We start from the raw sequence: 25481 nt of genomic DNA on the forward strand, positions 1-25481 counted from the left end.
ATGGTGCCACACATACAATCTTGGCATCCTGGGCTATTCAGTGAGTTTGAGGCTAGCCTTAGCATCAAACTTAAGAAAAAGAAAGGACGGGAGAAAGATAATGAGAGAGGAAAAAGGGAACTGAAAGGAGGGGTAGAGAGGAGAGTCCTAAACTATTTCTGCCTAATTCTGTTGTCTGCTGAAGATGCAGGAATGGAAAGGAAACATTGTATGGTGGCTGAATACACCATAATTATAACTAAACTACAGCGTACAGCAGAATTGTGTTAGAAAAGGGAGACACAGACTTAACAACAGATATTTAAATTACTCTTCAGAGTCTTAAATTTCAAAATGTATATAAAAACCTTATGTAAGAAAGATTTCTTTATAACACATAAAGGTGGGGTAGAAGAGATTACTCAGCAGTTAAGCTTCCAGAGGGCCACCTTCAGGTCTCGGCACCCAAGTCAGATGGTACACACACAGACACACACACACACACACACACACACACAGACACACACACACACCACACACACCCCCACACACACACACAGACACACACACACACCACACACACCACACACACACCACACACACACACCACACACACACACACACACACAGACACACACACACACCACACACACACACAGACACACACACACACCACACACACACAGACACACACACACACACCACACACACACACAGACACACACACACCACACACACCACACACACACACCACACACACACACCACACACCACACACCACACACACACAAATACAAATACAAATAGTTTCAAACATCATAACAGCACAAGATGGCTACTTTCAAATCTCTATGAAGAGTGAAAAAGAAGAGACTACATTAGATCAGTCCATGGGCTTCCTCTTGTATTCCTGTGTGAAATGGTACTTTGACTGCTTCCCCTTGTACTGGGCTGCATGTATGAAAGCAGAGACTGCGATCCTGCTATTGCCACCTCCTAGCATAGTAACTGTCAGAGGAGATGCGAAAATATCTGATGAATAAATGGACAGGACCTTTGATTTGTCTTTAAACAGTTGCACATGATTCCCCTGAGTGACAACAGTAATGTATTCACTGCACAGCCCGCATTGACTGAGGAGGGAGGCAGCTAAAGGCAAGTAGTCACGGGCTCTATTGTGCTTTTCCTCTTGCTGTTGCATAACAAAATCTGAGCTGGGTGAAAAGTCATTCCCTTGCAGATAGAAAGGAGATTAGAGAGCTTGAGTAATTAATATGGAATTGACTTTGGGAGGAGACTCAGGAATGCTGGCTCTAGAAAAAGAAAGCAATACAAAAAACACACATTGTTAGGGAGGCATCCAAGAATAATGGCAGTAGAGGTCACTGTTAAAGTTAGGTTAGCAGGCTTTGTCTGGCTAAGCAGCATGGATTATTTTACAGGTTACATATTCAGTATTCACAGGTCAGTATTTCAGTGAGTTTATAATAAGTAAAGGCCTAATTGTGAAAAGGACCACACGGTCGAATGATCCTCTCAAAAAACTCAGATCAGGAAAAAGTGAACTTAACACTTCTAGGTTTTTAAGGGTCTTCAATAAACACTAATTTGTGGATTTCTTTTTGGGTTAGACAGACTGGCTCATGATCCTCCTACTTCAGCCTCATTGTTAGAACTTGCCCAACAATGGAGTCGGGTGAGAAGTCTGAGCCCTTGTGAGCAAACTCCAAGAAAACAAGACAAGAGTCCTGTGGCCTCAGTTTCTCCAAAACCACAAAATTGTTCTTAAGATTTGTTTTTTGTGCTTCTCCCAGGTGTGGGAGTGAGTTTACTGCGGATTACTCATTATTACTTGGTGCTGTGTTCCTCTACATGCCTGTATGGAAGAACATGTTTTTCCAAGTGAGGCTTGAACACCTCATGTGGCTTGCCCTTGCTATTAGATGCTTTCCTCATGTGACCCTCTTCAGCATCAGAGAAAACACTGTTTGACGCTCTGAATAAAGTTGGCTATTTCATGAGACTTTCGTGTGCCTCCTTTATCAGCTCCATTCTCCCAGGTCCCACGGCCAACCAGAGAGGTAAGTACTTCACAAGGGAAAGAACTGCAGATGCGCTCCACAGTACTTTTAATGCAAATGATTTTGTGTTTTCACAAAATGACCAGTTTTCATTTTACTTTCCATCCAAGATCGGTGAATAATAAACCACTGTCTCCATTTTATTTTTTAAATCAAGTAATGATTTCTCCAAACTTATACCTACTTTTATTTACTTCCTATAGAATTTCTAAAAGGAAATCTCTTCCAAATAAAAGGTCAAAAGATGCCACCTTGCAGTTAAAGCACACTGTGACAAGTTCTGGATGAAATCATCCCAGGACCACCAAGGGAACCAGGCACAGGTGACATTACAAGAGGAATTAAATCAGTCTCACAAGCAAGAACAGCCCCATTTTGTCTCCCCTCATCAGCCTCTTCTATATTTACTGAATACTCTTCCTGAAGGATTTTGTGCCTCTTTGTCCCCTTTCAAAGGACTATTAACGTTCTGAAGAGTGGATCCCTGCATGTTAGCCAAGGTGCAGGTGTGCATCGGCCCAGTCAGGCAAAACCTTCAAGGACCGTGACAGCGATTTTGTGCCTGTGGTATGTTCACTGATAAAATCAGAATTACTTTTTGGTCAGGAATGGTCTCTTAGAGCTGGGGAGATGGCTCAGTGGGGAAGAGTAGTGCTGTTAAAGCACATGGGCCCCTTAAAACAAAAGCCAGGGCTGGTAGTGGTGGCTCCAACTTTAATCCAGCCAGCCTGGTTTCCAGTCAGCAAGGACTTCACAGGGTAACTCTGACTCAGAAGAACAAACAATACAAAAAGAAAAACCATCTAGATGTGGTGGCCACGAAGCCGGTAACCCCAGTGTTGTGGGCAGGGTGAGGACAGGAGGATTTCTAGGGCTCCCAGGCTACCAGCCTGGATCCAGGTTCAGTGAGAAACTCTGTCTTAAAGGAGTTAAAGAATGGAGGGGAGAGGCAGGGTGAGGACAGGAGGATTTCTAGGGCTCCCAGGCTACCAGCCTGGATCAGGTTCAGTGAGAAACTCTGTCTTAAAGGAGTTAAAGAGTGGAGGGGAGAGAAAGGGAAGGAGAGGAAGGTAATTCAGGGAGATGAGGGAGTAGGGAAGGAGGAAGGGAGAGAAAGAGAGACCTAGACTACTGCAGAACAAATTAGACGTTTTTTCCCTCAATAAAAATACTAAGATTCATAAAGAAAATGTTTCTGAAGAATAATCTCGACACTTTAATATTCAATATTCAGTGTTAGACCTTTTATGTTTGAAATATTCTAAAAGTATCCTATAACAGATGTGAGTGGTAGCAACTTAATATTTAGAAACTCTGGGCTGCTTCCCCAAACTATTCAGTACACTACACACATATCTACTAACAGACTCACAAAATTGAAAGTCTGAAGAAAATAAAGTTGAATACATACAGTATAATTCACAGAAAAAGAAGCATTGCTTTTTTTTAAGTTTATTTTACACAGGCCTAAAGAATCACATCAGTATGGTTATCTGACAAATATGAAGAAAAAAATTGTATAAGTTTACAATTTTTACAAACAATGCTTTTGCAAAAGCAGGATCTAAATATGTCAAGTATAACCTGAAGGAAATGATTAAATCTCATAAATCCTTAATGGGGAGCCAATGACATGACACTGGGTGGGGGAGTATTTGCCAGACAAACTTGATAACCAGAGTTCAATCCCTAGAACCTACACTAACCCCTATAAGTTCACTGGATAGGTGCTGGCAAACACACAAAGGACAAGAAAGTTTTTCACATATTTGCATTCAGCTAATTTTTTAAACATAGTATCATCCATACTTGGTAGCAGATAGGCCCAAAGAGTATTTGAATATTCAAATATTTATTTTAAGTAAATAGCATCCTATTCTCCCTTTAGGTAACAGACTGACAAGTGAATTAAAATTTTAACTTGGGAGTCCACTTTTCCATTGTGAAAGATATGACCCATAAACGAGTTAAATGTAATTTTTATTACAACTAATGAAAAAATATCAATAAGGATAGGTGTTTTAAATACTTTTTTCAATTAAATATCTACTTTCCTTCCTTCTTAAATGTCCACTATTATGATGATAAAATATAAAGTATGATAAAAGAGTAGCTGATATATTTCATTTATTAACAAAGAGCTAGGGGCTGGGGATTTAGCTCAGTGGTAGAGCGCTTACCTAGGAAGCGCAAGGCCCTGGGTTCAGTCCCCAGCTCCGAAAAAAAGAACCAAAAAAAACAAAAAAACAAAAAAAAACCTTCCTGGTTGCTGCCTCTGCAGAGAGCCCGTGGGCAGCACCCCACGAGCGAACTTGAGCCTCGGGACCACAGGTAAGACCAAATTTTCTGCTGCAAGAAAGCTGCCTGGTGAACTTGGGACACACGGAAGCAGAATTCCTCTAGGACCGGGCACGTTCTGTGTTTACCGGAAGTCCCACACCCGCGGATCCCGGCCCGCAGCAGCTCTCTGCTCCCAGACCCCATGAGAGAGAGAGACCTCACCGCCTGGTCAGGTGGGCACTCCTGAGGCTGCAGAGCGGAAGAGACCACCAACACTGCTCACCCCTGCCCACATCCCTGGCCCAAGAGGAAACTGTATAAGGCCTCTAGGCTCCCGTGGGGGAGGGCCCAGGAGCGGCAGGACCCCAGCCTGAGACACCACCGGAACCTGAAGGAAACAGACCGGATAAACAGTTCTCTGCACCCAAATCCCGTGGGAGGGAGAGCTAAACCTTCAGAGAGGCAGACAAGCCTGGGAAACCAGAAGAGACTGCTCCCTGCACACACATCTCGGACGCCAGAGGAAAAAGCCACAGACCATCTGGAACCCTGGTGCACTGAAGCTCCCGGAAGGGGCGGCACAGGTCTTCCTGGTTGCTGCCGCTGCAGAGAGCCCGTGGGCAGCACCCCACGAGCGAACTTGAGCCTCGGGACCACAGGTAGGACCAAATTTTCTGCTGCAAGAAAGCTGCCTGGTGAACTCAAGACACAGGCCCACAGGAACAGCTGAAGACCTGTAGAGAGGAAAAACTACACGCCCGAAAGCAGAACACTCTGTCCCCATAACTGACTGAAAGAGAGGAAAACAGGTCTACAGCACTCCTGACACACAGGCTTATAGGACAGTCTAGCCACTGTCAGAAATAGCAGAACAAAGTAACACTAGACATAATCTGATGGCAAGAGGCAAGCGCAGGAACTCAAGCAACAGAAACCAAGACTACATGGCACCATCGGAGCCCAATTCTCCCATCAAAACAAACATGGAATATCCAAACACACCAGAAAAGCAAGACCTAGTTTCAAAATCATTTTTGATCATGATGCTGGAGGACTTCAAGAAAGACGTGAAGAACTCCCTTAGAGAACAAGTAGAAGCCTACAGAGAGGAATCGCAAAAATGCCTGAAAGAATTCCAGGAAAACATAAATAAACAAGTAGAAGCCCATAGAGAGAAGACACAAAAATCCCTGAAAGAATTCCAGGAAAAAATAAATAAACAAGTAGAAGCCCATAGAGAGGAGACACAAAAATCCCTGAAAGAATTTCAGGAAAACACAACCAAACAGTTGAAGGAATTAAAAATGGAAATAGAAGCAATCAAGAAAGAACACATGGAAACAACCCTGGATATAGAAAACCAAAAGAAGAGACAAGGAGCTGTAGATACAAGCTTCACCAACAGAATACAAGAGATGGAAGAGAGAATCTCAGGAGCAGAAGATTCCATAGAAATCATTGACTCAACTGTCAAAGATAATGTAAAGCAGAAAAAGCTACTGGTCCAAAACATACAGGAAATCCAGGACTCAATGAGAAGATCAAACCTAAGGATAATAGGTATAGAAGAGAGTGAAGACTCCCAGCTCAAAGGACCAGTAAATATCTTCAACAAAATCATAGAAGAAAACTTCCCTAACCTAAAAAAAGAGATACCCATAGGCATACAAGAAGCCTACAAAACTCCAAATAGATTGGACCAGAAAAGAAACACCTCCCGTCACATAATTGTCAAAACACCAAACGCACAAAATAAAGAAAGAATATTAAAAGCAGTAAGGGAAAAAGGTCAAGTAACATATAAAGGCAGACCTATCAGAATCACACCAGACTTCTCGCCAGAAACTATGAAGGCCAGAAGATCCTGGACTGATGTCATACAGACCCTAAGAGAACACAAATGCCAGCCCAGGTTACTGTATCCAGCAAAACTCTCAATTAACATTGATGGAGAAACCAAGATATTCCATGACAAAACCAAATTTACACAATATCTTTCTACAAATCCAGCACTACAAAGGATAATAAATGGTAAAGCCCAACATAAGGAGGCAAGCTATACCCTAGAAGAAGCAAGAAACTAATCGTCTTGGCAACAAAACAAAGAGAATGAAAGCACACAAACATAACCTCACATCCAAATATGAATATAACAGGAAGCAATAATCACTATTCCTTAATATCTCTCAATATCAATGGCCTCAACTCCCCAATAAAAAGACATAGATTAACAAACTGGATGCGCAACGAGGACCCTGCATTCTGCTGCCTACAGGAAACACACCTCAGAGACAAAGACAGACACTACCTCAGAGTGAAAGGCTGGAAAACAACTTTCCAAGCAAATGGTCAGAAGAAGCAAGCTGGAGTAGCCATTCTAATATCAAATAAAATCAATTTCCAACTAAAAGTCATCAAAAAAGATAAGGAAGGACACTTCATATTCATCAAAGGAAAAATCCACCAAGATGAACTCTCAATCCTAAATATCTATGCCCCAAATACAAGGCACCTACATATGTAAAAGAAACCTTACTAAAGCTCAAAACACACATTGCACCTCACACAATAATAGTGGGAGATTTCAACACCCCACTCTCATCAATGGACAGATCATGGAAACAGAAATTAAACAGTGATGTCGACAGACTAAGAGAAGTCATGAGCCAAATGGACTTAACGGATATTTATAGAACATTCTATCCTAATGCAAAAGGATATACCTTCTCAGCTCCTCATGGTACTTTCTCCAAAATTGACCATATAATTGGTCAAAAAACGGGCCTCAACAGGTACAGAAAGATAGAAATAATCCCATGCGTGCTATCGGACCACCACGGCCTAAAACTGGTCTTCAATAACAATAAGGGAAGAATGCCCACATATACGTGGAAATTGAACAATGCTCTACTCAATGATAACCTGGTCAAGGAAGAAATAAAGAAAGAAATTAAAAACTTTTTAGAATTTAATGAAAATGAAGGTACAACATACCCAAACTTATGGGACACAATGAAAGCTGTGCTACGAGGAAAACTCATAGCGCTGAGTGCCTGCAGAAAGAAACAGGAAAGAGCATATGTCAGCAGCTTGACAGCACACCTAAAAGCTCTAGAACAAAAAGAAGCAAATACACCCAGGAGGAGTAGAAGGCAGGAAATAATCAAACTCAGAGCTGAAATCAACCAAGTAGAAACAAAAAGGACCATAGAAAGAATCAACAGAACCAAAAGTTGGTTCTTTGAGAAAATCAACAAGATAGATAAACCCTTAGCCAGACTAATGAGAGGACACAGAGAGTGCGTCCAAATTAACAAAATCAGAAATGAAAAGGGAGACATAACTACAGATTCAGAGGAAATTCAAAAAATCATCAGATCTTACTATAAAAACCTATATTCAACAAAACTTGAAAATCATCAGGAAATGGACAATTTCCTAGACAGATACCAGGTATCAAAGTTAAATCAGGAACAGATAAACCAGTTAAACAACCCCATAACTCCTAAGGAAATAGAAGCAGTCATTAAAGGTCTCCCAACCAAAAAGAGTCCAGGTCCAGACGGGTTTAGTGCAGAATTCTATCAAACCTTCATAGAAGACCTCATACCAATATTATCCAAACTATTCTACAAAATTGAAACAGATGGAGCCCTACCGAATTCCTTCTACGAAGCCACAATTACTCTTATACCTAAACCACACAAAGACACAACAAAGAAAGAGAACTTCAGACCAATTTCCCTTATGAATATCGACGCAAAAATACTCACTAAAATTCTGGCAAACCGAATTCAAGAGCACATCAAAACAATCATCCACCGTGATCAAGTAGGCTTCATCCCAGGCATGCAGGGATGGTTTAATATACGGAAAACCATCAACGTGATCCATTATATAAACAAACTGAAAGAACAGAACCACATGATCATTTCATTAGATGCTGAGAAAGCATTTGACAAAATTCAACACCCCTTCATGATAAAAGTCCTGGAAAGAATAGGAATTCAAGGCCCATACCTAAACATAGTAAAAGCCATATACAGCAAACCAGTTGCTAACATTAAACTAAATGGAGAGAAACTTGAAGCAATCCCACTACAATCAGGGACTAGACAAGGCTGCCCACTCTCTCCCTACTTATTCAATATAGTTCTTGAAATTCTAGCCAGAGCAATCAGACAACAAAAGGAGATCAAGGGGATACAGATCGGAAAAGAAGAGGTCAAAATATCACTATTTGCAGATGACATGATAGTATATTTAAGTGATCCCAAAAGTTCCACCAGAGAACTACTGAAGCTGATAAACAACTTCAGCAAAGTGGCTGGGTATAAAATTAACTCAAATAAATCAGTTGCCTTCCTCTATACAAAAGAGAAACAAGCCGAGAAAGAAATTAGGGAAACGACACCCTTCATAATAGACCCAAATAATATAAAGTACCTCGGTGTGACTTTAACCAAGCAAGTAAAAGATCTGTACAATAAGAACTTCAAGACACTGAGGAAAGAAATTGAAGAAGACCTCAGAAGATGGAAAGATCTCCCATGCTCATGGATTGGCAGGATTAATATAGTAAAAATGGCCATTTTACCAAAAGCAATCTACAGATTCAATGCAATCCCCATCAAAATACCAATCCAATTCTTCAAAGAGTTAGACAGAACAATTTGCAAATTCATCTGGAATAACAAAAAACCCAGGATAGCTAAAGCTCTCCTCAACAATAAAAGGACTTCAGGGGGAATCACTATCCCTGAACTCAAGCAGTATTACAGAGCAATAGTGATAAAAAACTGCATGGTATTGGTACAGAGACAGACAGATAGACCAATGGAACAGAATTGAAGACCCAGAAATGAACCCACACACCTATGGGCACTTGATTTTTGACAAAGGAGCCAAAACCATCCAATGGAAAAAAGATAGCATTTTCGGCAAATGGTGCTGGTTCAACTGGAGGGCAACATGTAGAAGAATGCAGATCGATCCATGCTTATCACCCTGTACAAAGCTTAAGTCCAAGTGGATCAAGGACCTCCACATCAAACCAGACACACTCAAACTAATAGAAGAAAAACTAGGGAAGCATCTGGAACACATGGGCACTGGAAAAAATTTCCTGAACAAAACACCAATGGCTTATGCTCTAAGATCAAGAATCGACAAATGGGATCTCATAAAACTGCAAAGCTTCTGTAAGGCAAAGGACACTGTGGTTAGGACAAAACGGCAACCAACAGATTGGGAAAAGATCTTTACCAATCCTACAACAGATAGAGAGCTTATATCCAAAATATACAAAGAACTCAAGAAGTTAGACCACAGGGAAACAAATAACCCTATTAAAAAATGGGGTTCAGAGCTAAACAAAGAATTAACAGCTGAGGAATGCCGAATGGCTGAGAAACACCTAAAGAAATGTTCAACATCTTTAGTCATAAGGAAAATGCAAATCAAAACAACCCTGAGATTTTACCTCACACCAGTGAGAATGGCTAAGATCAAAAACTCAGGTGACAGCAGATGCTGGCGAGGATGTGGAGAAAGAGGAACACTCCTCCATTGTTGGTGGGATTGCAGACTGGTAAAACCATTCTGGAAATCAGTCTGGAGGTTCCTCAGAAAATTGGACATTGAACTGCCTGAGGATCCAGCTATACCTCTCTTGGGCATATACTCAAAAGATTCCTCAACATATAAAAAAGACACGTGCTCCACTATGTTCATCGCAGCCTTATTTATAATAGCCAGAAACTGGAAAGAACCCAGATGCTCTTCAACAGAGGAATGGATACAGAAAATGTGGTACATCTACACAATGGAATATTACTCAGCTATCAAAAACAACGAGTTTATGAAATTCGTAGGCAAATGGTTGGAACTGGAAAATATCATCCTGGGTGAGCTAACCCAATCACAGAAAGACATACATGGTATGCACTCATTGATAAGTGGCTATTATCCCAAATACTTGAATTACCCTAGATCCCTAGAACAAACGAAACTCAAGACGGATGATCAAAATGTGAATGCTTCACTCCTTCTTTAAATGAGGAAAAAGAATACCCTTGGCAGGGAAGGGAGAGGCAAAGATTAAAACAGAGACTGAAGGAACACCCATTCAGAGCCTGCCCCACATGTGGCCCATACATATACAGCCACCCAATTAGACAAGATGGATGAAGCAAAGAAGTGCAGACCGACAGGAGCCGGATGTAGATCGCTCCTGAGAGACACAGCCAGAATACAGCAAATACAGAGGCGAATGCCAGCAGCAAACCACTGAACTGAGAATAGGACCCCCGTTGAAGGAATCAGAGAAAGAACTGGAAGAGCTTGAAGGGGTTCGAGACCCCATATGTACAACAATGCCAAGCAACCAGAGCTTCCAGGGACTAAGCCACTACCTAAAGTCTATACATGGACTGACCCTGGACTCTGACCCCATAGGTAGCAATGAATATCCTAGTAAGAGCACCAGTGGAAGGGGAAGCCCTGGGTCCTGCTAAGACTGAACCCCCAGTGAACTAGACTATGGGGGGAGGGCGGCAATGGGGGGAGGGTTGGGAGGGGAACACCCATAAGGAAGGGGAGGGGGGAGGGGGATGTTTGCCCGGAAACCGGGAAAGGGAATAATACTTGAAATGTATATAAGAAATACTCAAGTTAATAAAAAAGAAACAAAAAAAAAAAAACAAAGAGCTAAACCTTTTAAAGAAAAATATCCATGAAATATTTTGAATAGGAAAAATTTTCAAAGTAATAGAGCATGAGCCTAAAAATAACTTAAAAGTAAATGTAAAATAATATGGCATGTGTGTGTATACATGTGCGGCTATAAATTTAAATGCCGAAGAAGACTGTATTGCTGCTAACATAATGATAAAGTGGAGGAACAGCCTTAATTTTTATCCTACATTCCTGTGTGTCTTGTTTTCTAAGCATACAAATTATGATTGCATGCACAAAAAAAGATTTAGAAAGCCAATATCTCATCCCTTTAGGTTTACAGTGATTAGCAAAGTAGTGGTGACTAAACAATTTCCAAAAACAGGACTAGGGAAATGACTTAGCACTTACGATTAAGAGTATTTTTTGTTCTTGTACAGAGCGCCTGGGTTTGATTCCCAGTACCCACGTTGGGGCTTACAGACACCATAACCTTAGACAGTCACACAGTACACATTCATACAGATAAAAATATATCTAAAAAGAAATTGTAAAGTTTCCATGAAAAGATTAAAATTATTTGTGAAATACTATTACACCTCAAGATTTTCACCATTAAGTAATAATAATAACCTAAGACCAATTTTAAAATATCATCCAGCATACTTTTTTCCAACAAATTTTCTCTATTATTTCATGGTAACATTATCTTAAGTTTCAAATTTGAATTCATGTGAAAATTATGACTCCACTTTGAAATTTACAGAGTGAAAACCAGGAGAGTCGATCTAACCATTGAAAGTCTTACCACAACAAACAGACAAACAGAGCCTACCTGATTTGTCCTCTGTGTCGTCAAAGTCAACGTTGAAGGAATGGCCACTGTTGCTGATGATTTTAGCCGAGGCAGGATCATACTTGATACTGAGAGGTCGGAGTGAGGAGTCGTATTTCACTTCTTTGGTTTTAATCTCAATTGGAGACTGCTGATCACCATCCGCAATAGGGAACAATTCATTCCAGTGAATAGGACCTGAAATTCACAGGACCAAAAGGAAAGGGCTAAGCTAAGTAAGTTCTTCATTCCGCAAGTTAAAATTGGTAACAGGAGGCTGGGGATTCGGCTTCGCGGATAAAGTGGGTGCAGCACAAATGTGAGATGAGGATGAGACCCTCATTATCCATACTACTGCCGGGTGGGTGTGGCGCTCAGGGGTAATCCAGCCTTTAGGCAGAGAATTGGGGTGTCCAACATAAGCTGGCTAGTTAGACGAGCTGAATCTCTGACCTCTAGGTTCAGAGAGAGACCCTGCCACGACTCATAAGGTGGTAGAGGACAAAGGAGGAATGTCCACCTGGCTTCCATACACAATAAAACATTCATACACACAAGCACATCACCCACATTTATAACCCTCTGGGGGGAAAAATTTAAAAATTTGTAAAAGTAAGATCCTCATTCTCAGGACGCTGGTCCTCTGATTTTAACCACAACTGGTGTTTTGTGGGTATGGAAAGCACTTTATTTGCTTTAAATTGTTTTCAGAATTAAAATGGGTGAAGGAATATTTACATTTCATACCGTACTTCTAAAAGTTGCCCACCTACCAAACAAAAACAAAAGTACCATTCATTGTTGCAAACAAAGAAATTCCATCTCAAAACCAAGAATGTTCCCTCACTGCTCCAGAGCTCAAGAATTTTCCAGAGACAAAGAGATGATAATAAGCATCAAAGAGGGCAGTCTTTCCGCAGAGGCTGCCTGCTAGTTCTACTTAGTTACAGCTTAAGGATGGATATCCTCTGATGCCACTCAGCTCAGCTCAACTACCTGTTATAAGCAACTGGTCTACCCAACACACACACAAATCTTACACAGAGAATGGTCCAACAAAATGGCTATGCCCTGTCAGAAAATATAACGTTGTTGCTCACCGTGGTTTCTGGAAAAAAGACACACCATGAACAGATGACAATACACTCTGCTGAAAAGGTGTCCTGTGAATCAGATACTATGGGTCATAGTGATTTTGCATTAAAAAAAAAACTCAGAAGACACTGTAGAAATGGTGTTACGTTTTCTTATGAGATTAATTTCACTTGTCTTTCTGTGTACTCTTTCTGCTTACAATTTTGCCTTCTTGTTTAATATACAAAATCTTTCTGTCATGACCACCGCATATGAGTTACTCTAACGAGCACCAGATTTCAAACATACAATGCAAACATTTTTGCCACAGTCAAGGAGCTGTTTTCTCTTCCTAAGGCTATGTTACCGACCCCTAACCCTTCACAACTGGGCCTACCCAAAACAAAGTCACGTGGATCAAATAGCCAATTTTATCTATTCACTTGCACTATTGTGCCTTTTTAAATAGACCTGCCTTTGTACATTTTCTAGCACACTTGACTTTAATCTCAGTTAAATGTGGTTCTTAAGTGAAAGGTACATGGTGCTGCCTCAGTGGCTTGAGAAACTTTTGAATATCCACAGTGATATATAATGTTTGGTGACGTCACATGGCCTAAACCTATAAAATGAATAGAGGTTATCGGAGGAAGAAACAAGCTGCTTGGGAACAAGCACTCTGTCCAGAGCTCCACCTCCCATTCCATTTCATCACTTCCAGTCTCGGCTTAAGTTCCCCTTCATCTATTCAGTCACTGGATTTTTGCCAATGACTAAAGAAGAAAAAAAAATGCTTACTCAGGACCCAGCCTATCCCAACCAAATTCTGCCAACATAATCTCATAATCTACCTTCCAAGTGTGGTCCTCTGAAAACCACTGTTTCTGAAAGACAAGAATGGTTCTACAACTCCAGCTAGAATGTAAACTGGGGACTGGAGGGAAGGCTCAGCAATTAAGAGCACTTGATACTCTGGCCCAGCACTTGGGTTCAATTTCTAGGCCCACATGGAGGCTGAAACCACCACTCCTCTTCTAACTTCCCCAGGTACCAGGCATGCAGATGGTGCACAAATATGCAAGCAAGTCAAAACCTCATAAACATATTTACAAAGAAAATGAATAAGAAGTAAAACAAGTCCTCGTTATGATGCCCTTTCTAAGTTGAATTTTTAAATTTTCTGGAGAATCTTATTGAAACCAGTACTTTGTTTACCTTTTAGGGTACAACCTTCTCACTAACCGAAAAGAGTCCCACCACTGGCTCCTAATAACTGCCAAACAACAACAATAAAAATGGATTTCATCAGAGACAAAAAGGAAATGTGTGAAGATGGTCTTTCAAAAACACATAGTAGAAGGTAATGAAATGTAAGATTGCTATTATGGGTTTCATCAAAAGGAAAGTCACCTAAATTATAAATGTCATTTTTGTTGTTTGTTTGTTTGTTTTTTGTATTTTTATGGGATGTATTTCTTTATTTACATTTCAAATGTTATTCCCTTTCCCAGTTTCCTGTCCATAAGCCCCTTATCCCCTCCCCACTATAAGGGTGTTCCTCCCATCCACACCCCCATACCATCACTCCCACCACGCACATTTTCCTTCACAGGGCGGTCAAACCTTGGCAGGACCAAGGGCTTCCCCAATGTCATTCTTAAAAATCTTAACTTCACCTGATGCCATTTTAAAAGTTACATTTGTCATCACGACCTCAAGCAAGCTGCAATAAGAAATGAATTATTTCTATCCAAGGCAAGAGGATGACCACAAGTTTTGCCCAGTCTAAGCTACAAAGTAAGATTCGTCTCAAAACTCAAAAGGGGGGAAGTAAAATAAAAGGAAGGAAAACTTTTCATAAATTTTACTATAGAATATTATCCAATAAGGTATATGCTAATTGAACCTTTTGATATTATTATCCACAAACCCCACTTTGTCAATCTGTGCTCTGTGGGTGGCCGCTCCTGAGGTAGGGCCACTTCGGGGGTCTTACAACACTATCAATGCTTTCCTGGTTTCTTTTTGCAATTCTCTTGAGTAATTACTTGAAGCAATCATCTCAAAAGACAAACAAGAAGAATGTCTTATCCCTAATACACTTAGGCGATATAGAAAAGTACATATCTATCTCATTGCCATGCTTATCAATAAATACACTTAACACCAAGTTATAATTTCTGTAATCATTTGCTAAACCTTGGTCTCTGAAAGGATGGGTATGGTAGCAAAGGAAGTCTGAAGAACAAGCCCCAAGTAAACTTCAAGTCAGTATGCAAATTACAAGTTACCAAGATTGCTTCAGCGCCTGGAAGGCGTCCCGAGACTTAGTGAGCAAAACTCAAGCCGCTCTGAAGTTGTCCTTGTTTCCTTACAAATGTGTCATCTGACTTCTGACCTCTTAAGCTTTCTCCGGGCAGCGGTGAGCTTTTCCAGTGAATGAACACCGCGGTCTAATCCGCAGAGATCCGGCGGGGACCAGGCCCCTAGACCCCAAACCCCCATCGGGCTCTGAGCTCTGGCAAACCCCACCAGCCCCATCTGGAGCCCGCGCTCACCGTTGTGCTCGTCGTATCCCCAGCTTAACCTCGCCATGGTCCTCGATGGAGAGCCTGTGGCAGGGACACTGTGGACCTGTGGCAGGGCGTCCGCGCCAAGGAGCTGGGCGGGCCTGGTTGGAGGGCGGGACCGCCCGCACCCCGAACCGGGGAACCTGAAACCCGAGGGCTCGGTCGTCACCCGCAGGGGGCGCCCGAGTGGGGGAAGGGACCTGTGCTCAGCAGCTAAAAAGGTTTCCAAAGGGGATTTCCTGGCTTCTGGGAAGTTCGACCCAGAAAGGTCTTTGTGGAAATGACAGGCAGGAGCTGCTGGCTGAAGATGGAAATCTTAACTGGGAAAGGCACGGGATCTTGATGGCGGTGGCAGTGGTGATTACACACGCACACACATCAATGCTGATAGTGGTAATAATCACCACCTAAAATAACAACTACTAGTTATGAAGTGCTCTCCTCCCGGGCCAGCGCTCCCTGCACCCATAGCTCCATCCTTTGTAGACTGATTCCTTTTTGCTTACTCCAGCATCTTGCAGGCTTGGCCCTGCATAGACGAAAACAAACTGACGACCGGAATTCTTGGTTCTCAACTCCACTGACGCTCTGACCGTGTAAGAAGGAAGATGTTCAGAAGTGATGCGTATGGACTGAACAGTAAAAACTGTGTGACCTTCGAAGATTGTTAGTGTTCTAGCTTCCTGAGGGTTTGCGTTGTGATCAGTTTCGATTATGGACCAACTAGTGCAAAATCCTCCTTGATGGACAAGAGCCTGCCATTAAAATACTGAGTCTTTTTTTTTTTTTTTTTTGAATAATACCATCTCATTCTTTCCCTGCTATTGCTGCTGCAATATCCACATTGCTGCTGCATGAAATAGGAACCCAAGTCACTGGAGAGCTTTGTGGTAATCACTGCAAAACACACACCACTAAATAATAATCCATTCAACTGCTCATTGATACCCCCACCCCATTAAATAGACCATATTGCAGCCTGTTCCTCAGAATAAAGAGCAACAAAAAGATTTTCAATATAGCATTAAGTATAGTAAGCTTAACATTCCTCCTGAATGTTAAGTACTGTTTTGTTTCGGGTTTTTTTTTTTTTTTTTTGGTGGGGGGGTGTCTCCATTTTCTGGAAGAATTGAGCTCAGTTTTGGTAACAGCTCAGTGTGAAATTTTAAAAATAAAATTTAACCCACATATAAATATGTATAAATTATATATAAAATACTCACTTTTACCACAGAGGAATACATGTAGTTGATGCAGGCCTATGAGGTAGCACAACACTTACCCTTCAAGTCTGACCACCTGAGTCCAATTTCTGAATCCACTCGGAAGCAGAGGAAAGAATGGATGCCACAAAGTTGTTCTCCGACATCCACACGTATACCCTGCTATGCTGAAGAGGCGACTTGGTGGTTATGAATGCCTTTGCTTTTGCGAGGATTGGGATTTACTTCTTAGTATCCACATGGTGGCCACAACCACCCATAACATTAGTTTCAGGGGATCTGACACCCTCTCTGGAACTTTGTGAGCACTGGGCACGTATTACATTGTACACATACATAGATGTAGGCAAAACATCATATACATAAAACCAATAAATGTAGAAAATTTAAAAGTACATACAGTACTTTCCCAGGACATATAGTACTTTTAGCAGACAATGGCATATGTTTATATAAATTATTCACAAACTTCTGTATACTTTAAAATCATTTCTAGGTTCCTTATAAAGCCTTTACATGTCTTGTCCAGATACAATTAACTTTTGTATATTTTTTTTAATTTAAAGTAGCTTAAATTTACACATCTCCCAGATAAAGAGAGCTGACTAGGTATTTTATATGCTCACATACACATTATAAATGCAAAGGTATTGTGTGCCCTATGTGTATATATATATATACATATATATATATGTATATTTAAGATTATTATCTTGAAAAAGTAAACTTAGGTGTGTGATGGCTAATCTTGGTGGTCGACGTGACGTGTTTGAGATAATGGAGCCTCAAATGAAGAACTGTTCCCATTAGACTGGGACCCTTAGGAAGGTCCAGCTCACTGTTGGCAGTACCATCTCATGGAAGCTGGGTTTGGGCTGTATAAGAAAGGCAGTCTGGGAAGAAGCCAGGGACTGCATTCCTGAACAGTCTGCTTCAAGCTCTGCTTTGGCTTTGCTCTGTGATGGGCTGCAACCTGTAAACTGGAGTTTTCTTCTCAGTTTGCTTTTGGTCATGGTATTTATAACAACAACAACAGGGGGGGGGAAAGAAAGTAGGGCACTAGGTTACTCAGCTAAATAAGTACCCTAGTTCTGCCTCAAACCTGTGGGCACAGACTTTAATTATTGGGACCATAACTACTCATAAGCAGTGGCCTGGTTTGCTTTCTACTGCTGTAATAAGCATAGCTTGAGCAACTTAGAGAAAAAAGGAGTTATTTGGATTACATATTCAGACTGGTCCTGCCATTGAATGAAACCAAAGCAAGATCTTAAGTTCAGAACCTAGAGTCATGAACTGAAGCAGAGACCACAGCCTTTTACTGGTTTGCTCTCCATGGATTGTTCTGCCTACTTTCTTACACAGTCTTCTGCCCAGGAGTAGCGCTGCCCCACATAGACTGAGCCCTCCCACGTCAATCACTAATCAAGAAAACGCCCACTTGGCATACCCACCAATCCAGGGCAGGCATTTTCTCAATTGAAGTTCTCTCTCCCTGTATGACCCACGCTCGTGTCAAGCCGTCAAAAACTAACTGGCACAGTGTCTGTGCAGTGACAGAGATGATAAAAGCTCACTGTTCCATGAGACGGTAGTATCCTTACTTCACAACAAGTGCCCATGCTTCAAACCAGACAGCTTCTCTATGAAGTCACGCGTGTTCATTAATCCAAATGATTTTAGACATCACAGTGAGTAGTTTTCTAATATTATTTTCTGATAACTAATAATAGTTGTCCAATGAATTAAGGATAAAGGAGTGAACAAACATTTTTAAAGAAGTTGGAATTCAAACTTTTCTGAATTCTTCTTTAGGTAGTCGGTTCACTTTTCCAAAACTGCAGTCTGTTGAATGGGGGTGGGGGGTCGGGGGTGGGGGGTCGGGGCTGGGTGTCATAGTTAGTGTTTTACTGCTGTGAACAGACACCATGGCCAAGGCAAGTCTTATAAAGGACATTTAATTGGGGTTGGCTTATAGGCTCAGAGGTTCAGTCCTTTATCATCAAGGCAGGTACATGGCAGCATCCAGGTAGGCAAAGTGCAGGAGGAGCTGAGAGTTCTGAATATTCATCTGAAGGCTGCTAGCAGAATACTGACTTCCAGGCAGCTAGGAGGAGGAGGGTCTTAAAAGCACAGTGACACACCTACTCCAACAAGGCCATACCTACTCCAACAGGGCCCCAGTTTCTAACAGTGCCACTCCCTGAGCTGAGCATGTACAAACCATCACTGGGTGTCTCAAAGCAGAGACACAGGAGACTGGTTAAGTTTCCCAAAGATATCTGCGTGGTAGTCAGCCATCCAGCTATGAGCAATATGCATGGCGCCAAACTCCCTGAGCAATATGAAGGGAGTCCTGAGACACTAGCTAGGAGGGGAAAAGGAGAAGGTAAAAGAATGTATGTAACATATGTCTGTTTGTTGGAAAAAGAAAAATAAGGTAATATGCATTAGCAACTCTGAAAAAAAGCCTCTTATAACAAAGATTTAGTTTTGTGTTACTGTATGAGTGTTTGCCTGCGTGTGTGTGTGTGTGTGTGTGTGTGTGTGTGTGTGTGTGTGTGTGTGCATCACATGCTTGCCCCGTGTGTTCAAAAACTGGAAGAGAATGATGGGTTCCTTGAAATGTTAGCTACAATTATGAGTTGCCATGTGGGTACTGAGAACTGAAAGAGAAGTAAGCGCCCTTAAATTCTGAGCTATTTCTCCAATCCCAACCTGTTGCTGTAAAATTATAAGTAATGCTGTCTTTTACCCCCACTAGGTCCTGCACCGTAGTTCCCCAAGACATCTGGTAGATATCTTCATCTCGGTCAGCAAAGTGTCTCACCCACACTGCTCCATCCCATATCACACTGCTGATGGCTTCTCTCTGAGCCTGGCAACAATCTCTCTACCCATCTAGTTCCCAAGGCAGGTTGCCACCATGCCAGAAATATACATCCCAATTTTGTGGCAGCCCAGTGTCTCCACCACCACAAACTCTCTTAAACTTGAATCTTCATATCAAAGAACACACAACACAATAACTTCTGATTCAATTAATAATATACAATTTGCTCATCTAAACACACAAAACCTTTTACAAATCCATCCCTTAAGAATATTCATAACAACCTGTAAATGTGCACAGAGGAATCTTAACATCAGCCTCCATGTTCTCTCCGCTGCTTCTTCTGCCCTCTCCAGTCTCCTCTCTCTAAAACTTTTCTCCTGCCCATCCTTTCTTCTTGTCCAATGACAGGCCTTGTTCTATCTTGTACCTGCCTTCAACTGTATGACATTCTACACCAACCAAGCAGCTATGGAAAGATAAAGCCACAAACTAATAAAATTGGTTTCTCATATGAAATAGGTGTGAATGGAATGGATGTATTGGGAAGAATGAAACTGTCCAATATATCTTCTTGTTATTTAATTATGTTTTGCATTTTATAGATAAGAAAAGAATGAAATCACTAAGGAATGGTAGCACATAGGAGGGTTCTAAATTTCAGGGCATCTGGCTAAGTCAGTGAGTTTAAGGCCACTGCAAATATTACACCATCTTGCTTCAATAAAATAAAATAGAAATAGAGAAATAAAATGACAGTATGTAAGATATTTCAGTGATAAAGGTGCTTGCCTCCAAGCCTGATGATCTGAGTTGGAGCTCCAGAACTCACGTGGTTTAAGGGTTTAAGGACAATATTGACTCCCTCAAGTTAAGTTGACTTCTGCATATGTGTGCCATGACACAGACTCTCTCCCTCTCTCTCTCTCTCTCTCTCTCTCTCTCTCTCTCTCGCACAAGTGTACACACACACACACACACACACACACACACACACACCCCACACACACAAAATACGTAAATGTAAAAAACAAAAAAACAAATAAAATAAAAGAATTTTAAAACTCAAAAATTGGATTCAGAGAAAAACAAATAATACCTATTGTATATTGATCTGATTATGACTACACAGAAAAATATTTTAGTGTAGCTCTAGGTGTGCAGATCTTCAGAAGCAAATACACTAAGAGCATCTGGACTAACTAAGAACAACTAGAAGTACTGCTAGAGTTACTACTAGAAGTTTTTGGTAGAAATATTGGCTGTATGATGCTAAGGGTATTTTTGTCTCTATTATAAGACAGTAAAAAACAAACTAAAATATTGGTGCAGAACTGTGAAGGTCACTCTGCCTCATAAAAAGTGAAGTTGAGGAAGCTAAGAAAGGATCATCTATGTTGAAAAGTCTGTTCACCTGAAGACACTAAAAGTGAGCCTGGGTAGTAAGACAGGGAACATTAAAGGGACTAGGGTAGGGTAGGGGTGGAGCCTCTCACCCTGGAGTCTGAAGTCTCTCTGGTTGTGAGGAAAGAAGCAAGCCCAGCACAGCTAAGCCTTTGCAGAGACTGTCTACAGAGAGTCATTCCTTTCATGTAGAGAACGCAAAGTATGCTATAATAACAGTGAACAGTGCTCAAAGCTTAGATATGGCCACACGCTGCTTTTTAGTTTCCCCACTGTAAACCTGCCATTTTCTAGGAATCTCACAAGCAATATTTCATTTACATGAAAGCTATGAACTAACTCCCTGGAGTTTTGTGTAAGGAACTACACAGGTGACCTAAAGTAAAAAGTACTGATTTACAGAATTTTAAGCTTTACTACCATTTTCCAGCTACAGTAGTTTCATAAAACCAAACATAACCGGATGGTCTGTGTATAGACTTGTATAGCTTAAAAAGAATGAAGCTCAACGTACATCAAGAATTTTATATTAGAAAATAAGACAGAAAGCCAACAAATGTGAAAGAAATGCAGCATGTAGGTACAGTTATGATAAAAGAAAACACTTTTGGACTAGAAAGTATTTTATGTGGTAAAATAGACTTTCATTGTACAAATGAAATATTGCCCCAAGCTAGAAAGAGAGGCAAGGACAAAACCAGAAACCTAAAGTGTGTGAGTTTGCAAAAGGAATAAAGGTTTGTGAATGATAAAACTTAAAGATACCACAGATATGCCTAAGTAAATTTTATAAGGTTAAAATTAAATATAACAATATAAAATTAAAACTTGATTCTATATAAAGAACAATAAGATTTTCTTAAAATGCTGATCTGTTCCTAATGACATTTATAAAACAAAGCAGCAACACCCACTAGCTTGGAAAACAAAGATTTCATATTTTACCAAGACAATTGCTTAGGTTTTCTGCTATTTTGTCAGATTATTAACTACTTAGGAGACAATGTTAACAAAGTCAAGATGTACTTTCAAGTCTTTGGTTTTTTTCTTAGCTTTAAGTATGCACTTTCAATAATTAAAATTAAAACTACTGTTTTCTTCTTCAAGTCTAGTATAACCGACCTTATGTGCATTTAACATTCATTCTTGGAGGCTGAAGTCAATGCAGATAAAGAGACTAAGAGGAGGGCCAATGTTGTGGCCCTTGATTCAAGTCTTCCGGGTCCCAGAAAGTGATGGAACGCCTCTAAAAGGCCTTTCAACTCAGCAAGTTCACTGCTCAGAGTGGTCATAGAGGCTAAGTTGGACGCTAGCCATTCTGCAAAGAAAAGATCACTACAGAGGAAAATGTCCTCAGTGCTTTCATGGTTAGCAAGACACTGTCCTCTCCCAGTAGATGACACAACTAGAAGTAGAAAACTGAGGGAGCCAAGAGGCTCCTCCTAAATCCTTAAAAAGCAACCCCTAAGGAGATGCAGCAGGACTTAACAGTAAAAAGAAGAAACGTAATTTCAGCTACCTACTTGACCCAAATACATAACGGGATAGTATAATTCAGACTGGAGTAATTAAAAGTGATACAAAGCAAAATAATTTAGAATTTTAAAAGGGCTCTGGATACTATTTTAGCTGCTATGGAATCTAGTCATAGGAATCTAATCATGTAGCTTCCCTCTTATGCTATCTGTATACTGTCTTAGTTAGGGTTTGACTGCTGTGAACAGACCCCATGACCAAGGCAAGTCTTATAAAAGACAACATTTAATTGGGACTGGCTTTGGAGCTCAGAAGTTCTGTTCAGTATCATCAAAGCGGGAACAAGGCAGCATCCAGGTGGGCACAGTACAGGGCTTCTATATTGTGCAGAGTTCAATTTCTTTAATTTTCCATTTCTAAAGATTTTCTAATATTAGGATTACAAAATGTAAGTCGCCCTGAAGAAAATTTAATTTTTCCAAAGTTGCTTGATCCCACGGGCCCTCAATGCTGCACTACAAAGGACAAAGAGGCAGGAGGCACCTGAGTCTGCTGGCGCAGCATAGGGAGCCAGTGACGTTCATGGAGGATGGGTCCTTGGGGCGCAGGATCCAAGTTTCTTCACCATAGGTATGTGATCCATCGGTGCGGGAACCGTGGGGGCTCTGCTCCTGGCCAGCACAGACATATCTCTGTCCAAGACCCAGAAAGCGGCACTGGAATATTTGGAAGACATAGACATGAAAATACTGGAAAAATAACCAAGGATATTCAAAGCAAAGGAGCTATGGGAAAAGAGTGGGGCTGTGATTATGGCTGGGCGAAGGCCAGGCTGCTTCCTCTGTAGAACAGAGGCTGCAGACCTGTCATCCCTGAAGCCGATGCCAGATGCGGTAGGTGTTGTTCCCTATGTTGTGGTAAAGGTGCAGATTAAGAGAGAAGCGAAGGACTTCCGGCCTTACTTCAAAGGGGAAATCTTCCTGGAGGAAAAGAAAAAAAAATTGTATGGTTCAGAGAGGCAGAAGATGATGTTCATGGGCTTCATTCGTTTGGGTGTGTGGTACAATTCCTTCCGGGCCTGGATTAGAGGTTTCTCTGGAAACCTGGAAGGCGAAGGCTATATCCTCACGAGTTTTTGTAAGAAGATCTGGAAAACAGAGCATTTTTCTTGAGTACTGAGAAAAATAATTTGGACACAGATTGAACCCACTCTCTGTTCTGGCAGCTGTAAAGAAGATCAAGCCGTAGATTCTAGCCTCGGAGAACAGGTGATCATGTACAGCTGCTAGCTGGCTAAGAACAAGGCCTGCGAAATGTTCAGCAAATGAGCTATGCTTTCACCATGGCCCCAAGAGATAGTAAGCCATTGCCCCATATTTACTAGGAATTGACGATGTACTTTAGCATTGTCTTCTGTTTCGGCCTAGGAGGGTAAAGAGGTCCCAAACAGAACAGAATAAAATCTTACAAACCAATGAGACTTATTTGAGGAAAGATCTAGAAAATTCAAGGCTTAAATTTTACTGCTACACTTTCTTTCAAAGGAATATGCCCTGAGTGCTAGTATTTCAAATAAATTTTATTTCCTTGCCTAACTTAAAAAAAAATCTGAAATGTGAGAAGAGTGGGAGAAGAAACAGCTCAGTGGTAGAGCATTTACCAAACATGCACAAGGTCCTGGGTGGGATTCTCTCTCTCTCTCTCTCTCTCTCTCTCTCTCTCTCTCTCTCTCTCTCTCTCACACACACACACACACACACACACACACACACCCCTAAGAAAAGCTTGTGACTGACTTGATAATTAGAGAATAGGTGTCTTTGGTGTGTTTTCTGTGAACAATTTGTTACATAATGTCAGAGTACTACATAAGGCAATAGCTATGCTGTGCTCTTGATAGTTTAGTAAAGGTAAATTACAAACTAAAGTTTCTGGTGGTCTTCCATCATGGAAGCAAACATTTGTTTCACTAGAAAAAACTGTCACCCCTGGATCTAATAAAATGTGCATGAAAAATAAAAAAAAATCTTCCAAAATTTAAAGGCTTGCTCAAATGATCTAGATGCTAGCCAAAATGAGAATTCTCATGCCAAAATTAAAAGGGCACTTTCTCGTGAAGTTTAAGGTTATGGCTTTCAAAAACTAGAGGAGTCAAAGATTTCAGCTTATACCCTACATTCAACAATTTAAGGGTTTCATCAAATCATACAACTTTCTAATAGAAAAATACCCATATTCTGTTCTATAATAAAAGTAGGTAAAATATAAATGAGAAAAGAGGAAGCTAAGAGTATCATAAATGGAAATGAATTCATATAAACATCAAATCAATGTTGAAAGGCACAGGTAATTCAGGACAAAATCATTAACTATCAAAAATTAGATAACAGTTCCTGGAATTGAAGCAGTTAAGTCAGTTTTACTCTATTGCTATCAATTCTTCTAACTATGACAGAAAAGAAATAAAGGTTTCTCTGGGCATTTTCTCATCAATACATATATTATTATTTACTTTCTGCCTGCCAGGACAGGATAAGCTGTCCTCTGGAGGAACAGATATTACCTTTATTCCAAGAAGCTTGCCTTCTGGATATGACCCTTGTCGTCCTGAAGGCTTGCTGTACTAGCCTGAGACACCAGCAAAGCTCCACAGTTCACACCAATACACCTATAAATCTTGTGTAGCCTACATCACTAGCTCATGCCCTGTGCCAGAACGTCCCCATTAGCATATGTCATGTTCTATGTCTTTATCTTTTGGAGAGTAATCAGTTTCTCAAAAATATATACATCTCCAATTTGCCAACCACCCATTTGCCATAGCTCTTCTGGGGTTAATCCTCTGATATTCATTTGTATTTGTTGAAGTTCTCTAAAGAAATATAGAGTGTGAGAGAAGGACACAAGAGGAGGAAGGAAGGCCAGAATTGGAGGGAGAGAGGGGGAAATGTGGGAAAGGATGTAGCTAAGGTATTGGCTCATCTTATTACAGAGACCTACGTGTCCCAACATGTGCAGGATGAATTTGCAGGTTGCAGGCTTGATAAGTTT

At 40.9% G+C, this 25481-nt stretch overlaps 1 protein-coding gene and 1 pseudogene across 1 annotated transcript in view; one reads left to right on the forward strand and one right to left on the reverse strand.

Annotated features, from left to right (window-relative positions):
* Positions 1-15574, reverse strand: part of Car13 (carbonic anhydrase 13) — a 31121-nt gene extending 15547 nt beyond the window's left edge. Inside the window, 2 exon segments of the mRNA NM_001134993.1 lie at positions 11851-12048; positions 15483-15574. Coding sequence (NP_001128465.1) covers positions 11851-12048; positions 15483-15519 — 235 coding nt within the window. The 5' untranslated portion in view covers positions 15520-15574.
* Positions 15518-23702, forward strand: Prxl2a-ps1 (peroxiredoxin like 2A, pseudogene 1; annotated as a pseudogene).
* The last annotated feature ends 1779 nt before the right edge of the window (positions 23703-25481 follow it).

Source organism: Rattus norvegicus, chromosome 2 (genome assembly GCF_036323735.1).
Source record: "Rattus norvegicus strain BN/NHsdMcwi chromosome 2, GRCr8, whole genome shotgun sequence".
Classification (NCBI taxonomy): Eukaryota; Metazoa; Chordata; class Mammalia; order Rodentia; family Muridae; genus Rattus; species Rattus norvegicus.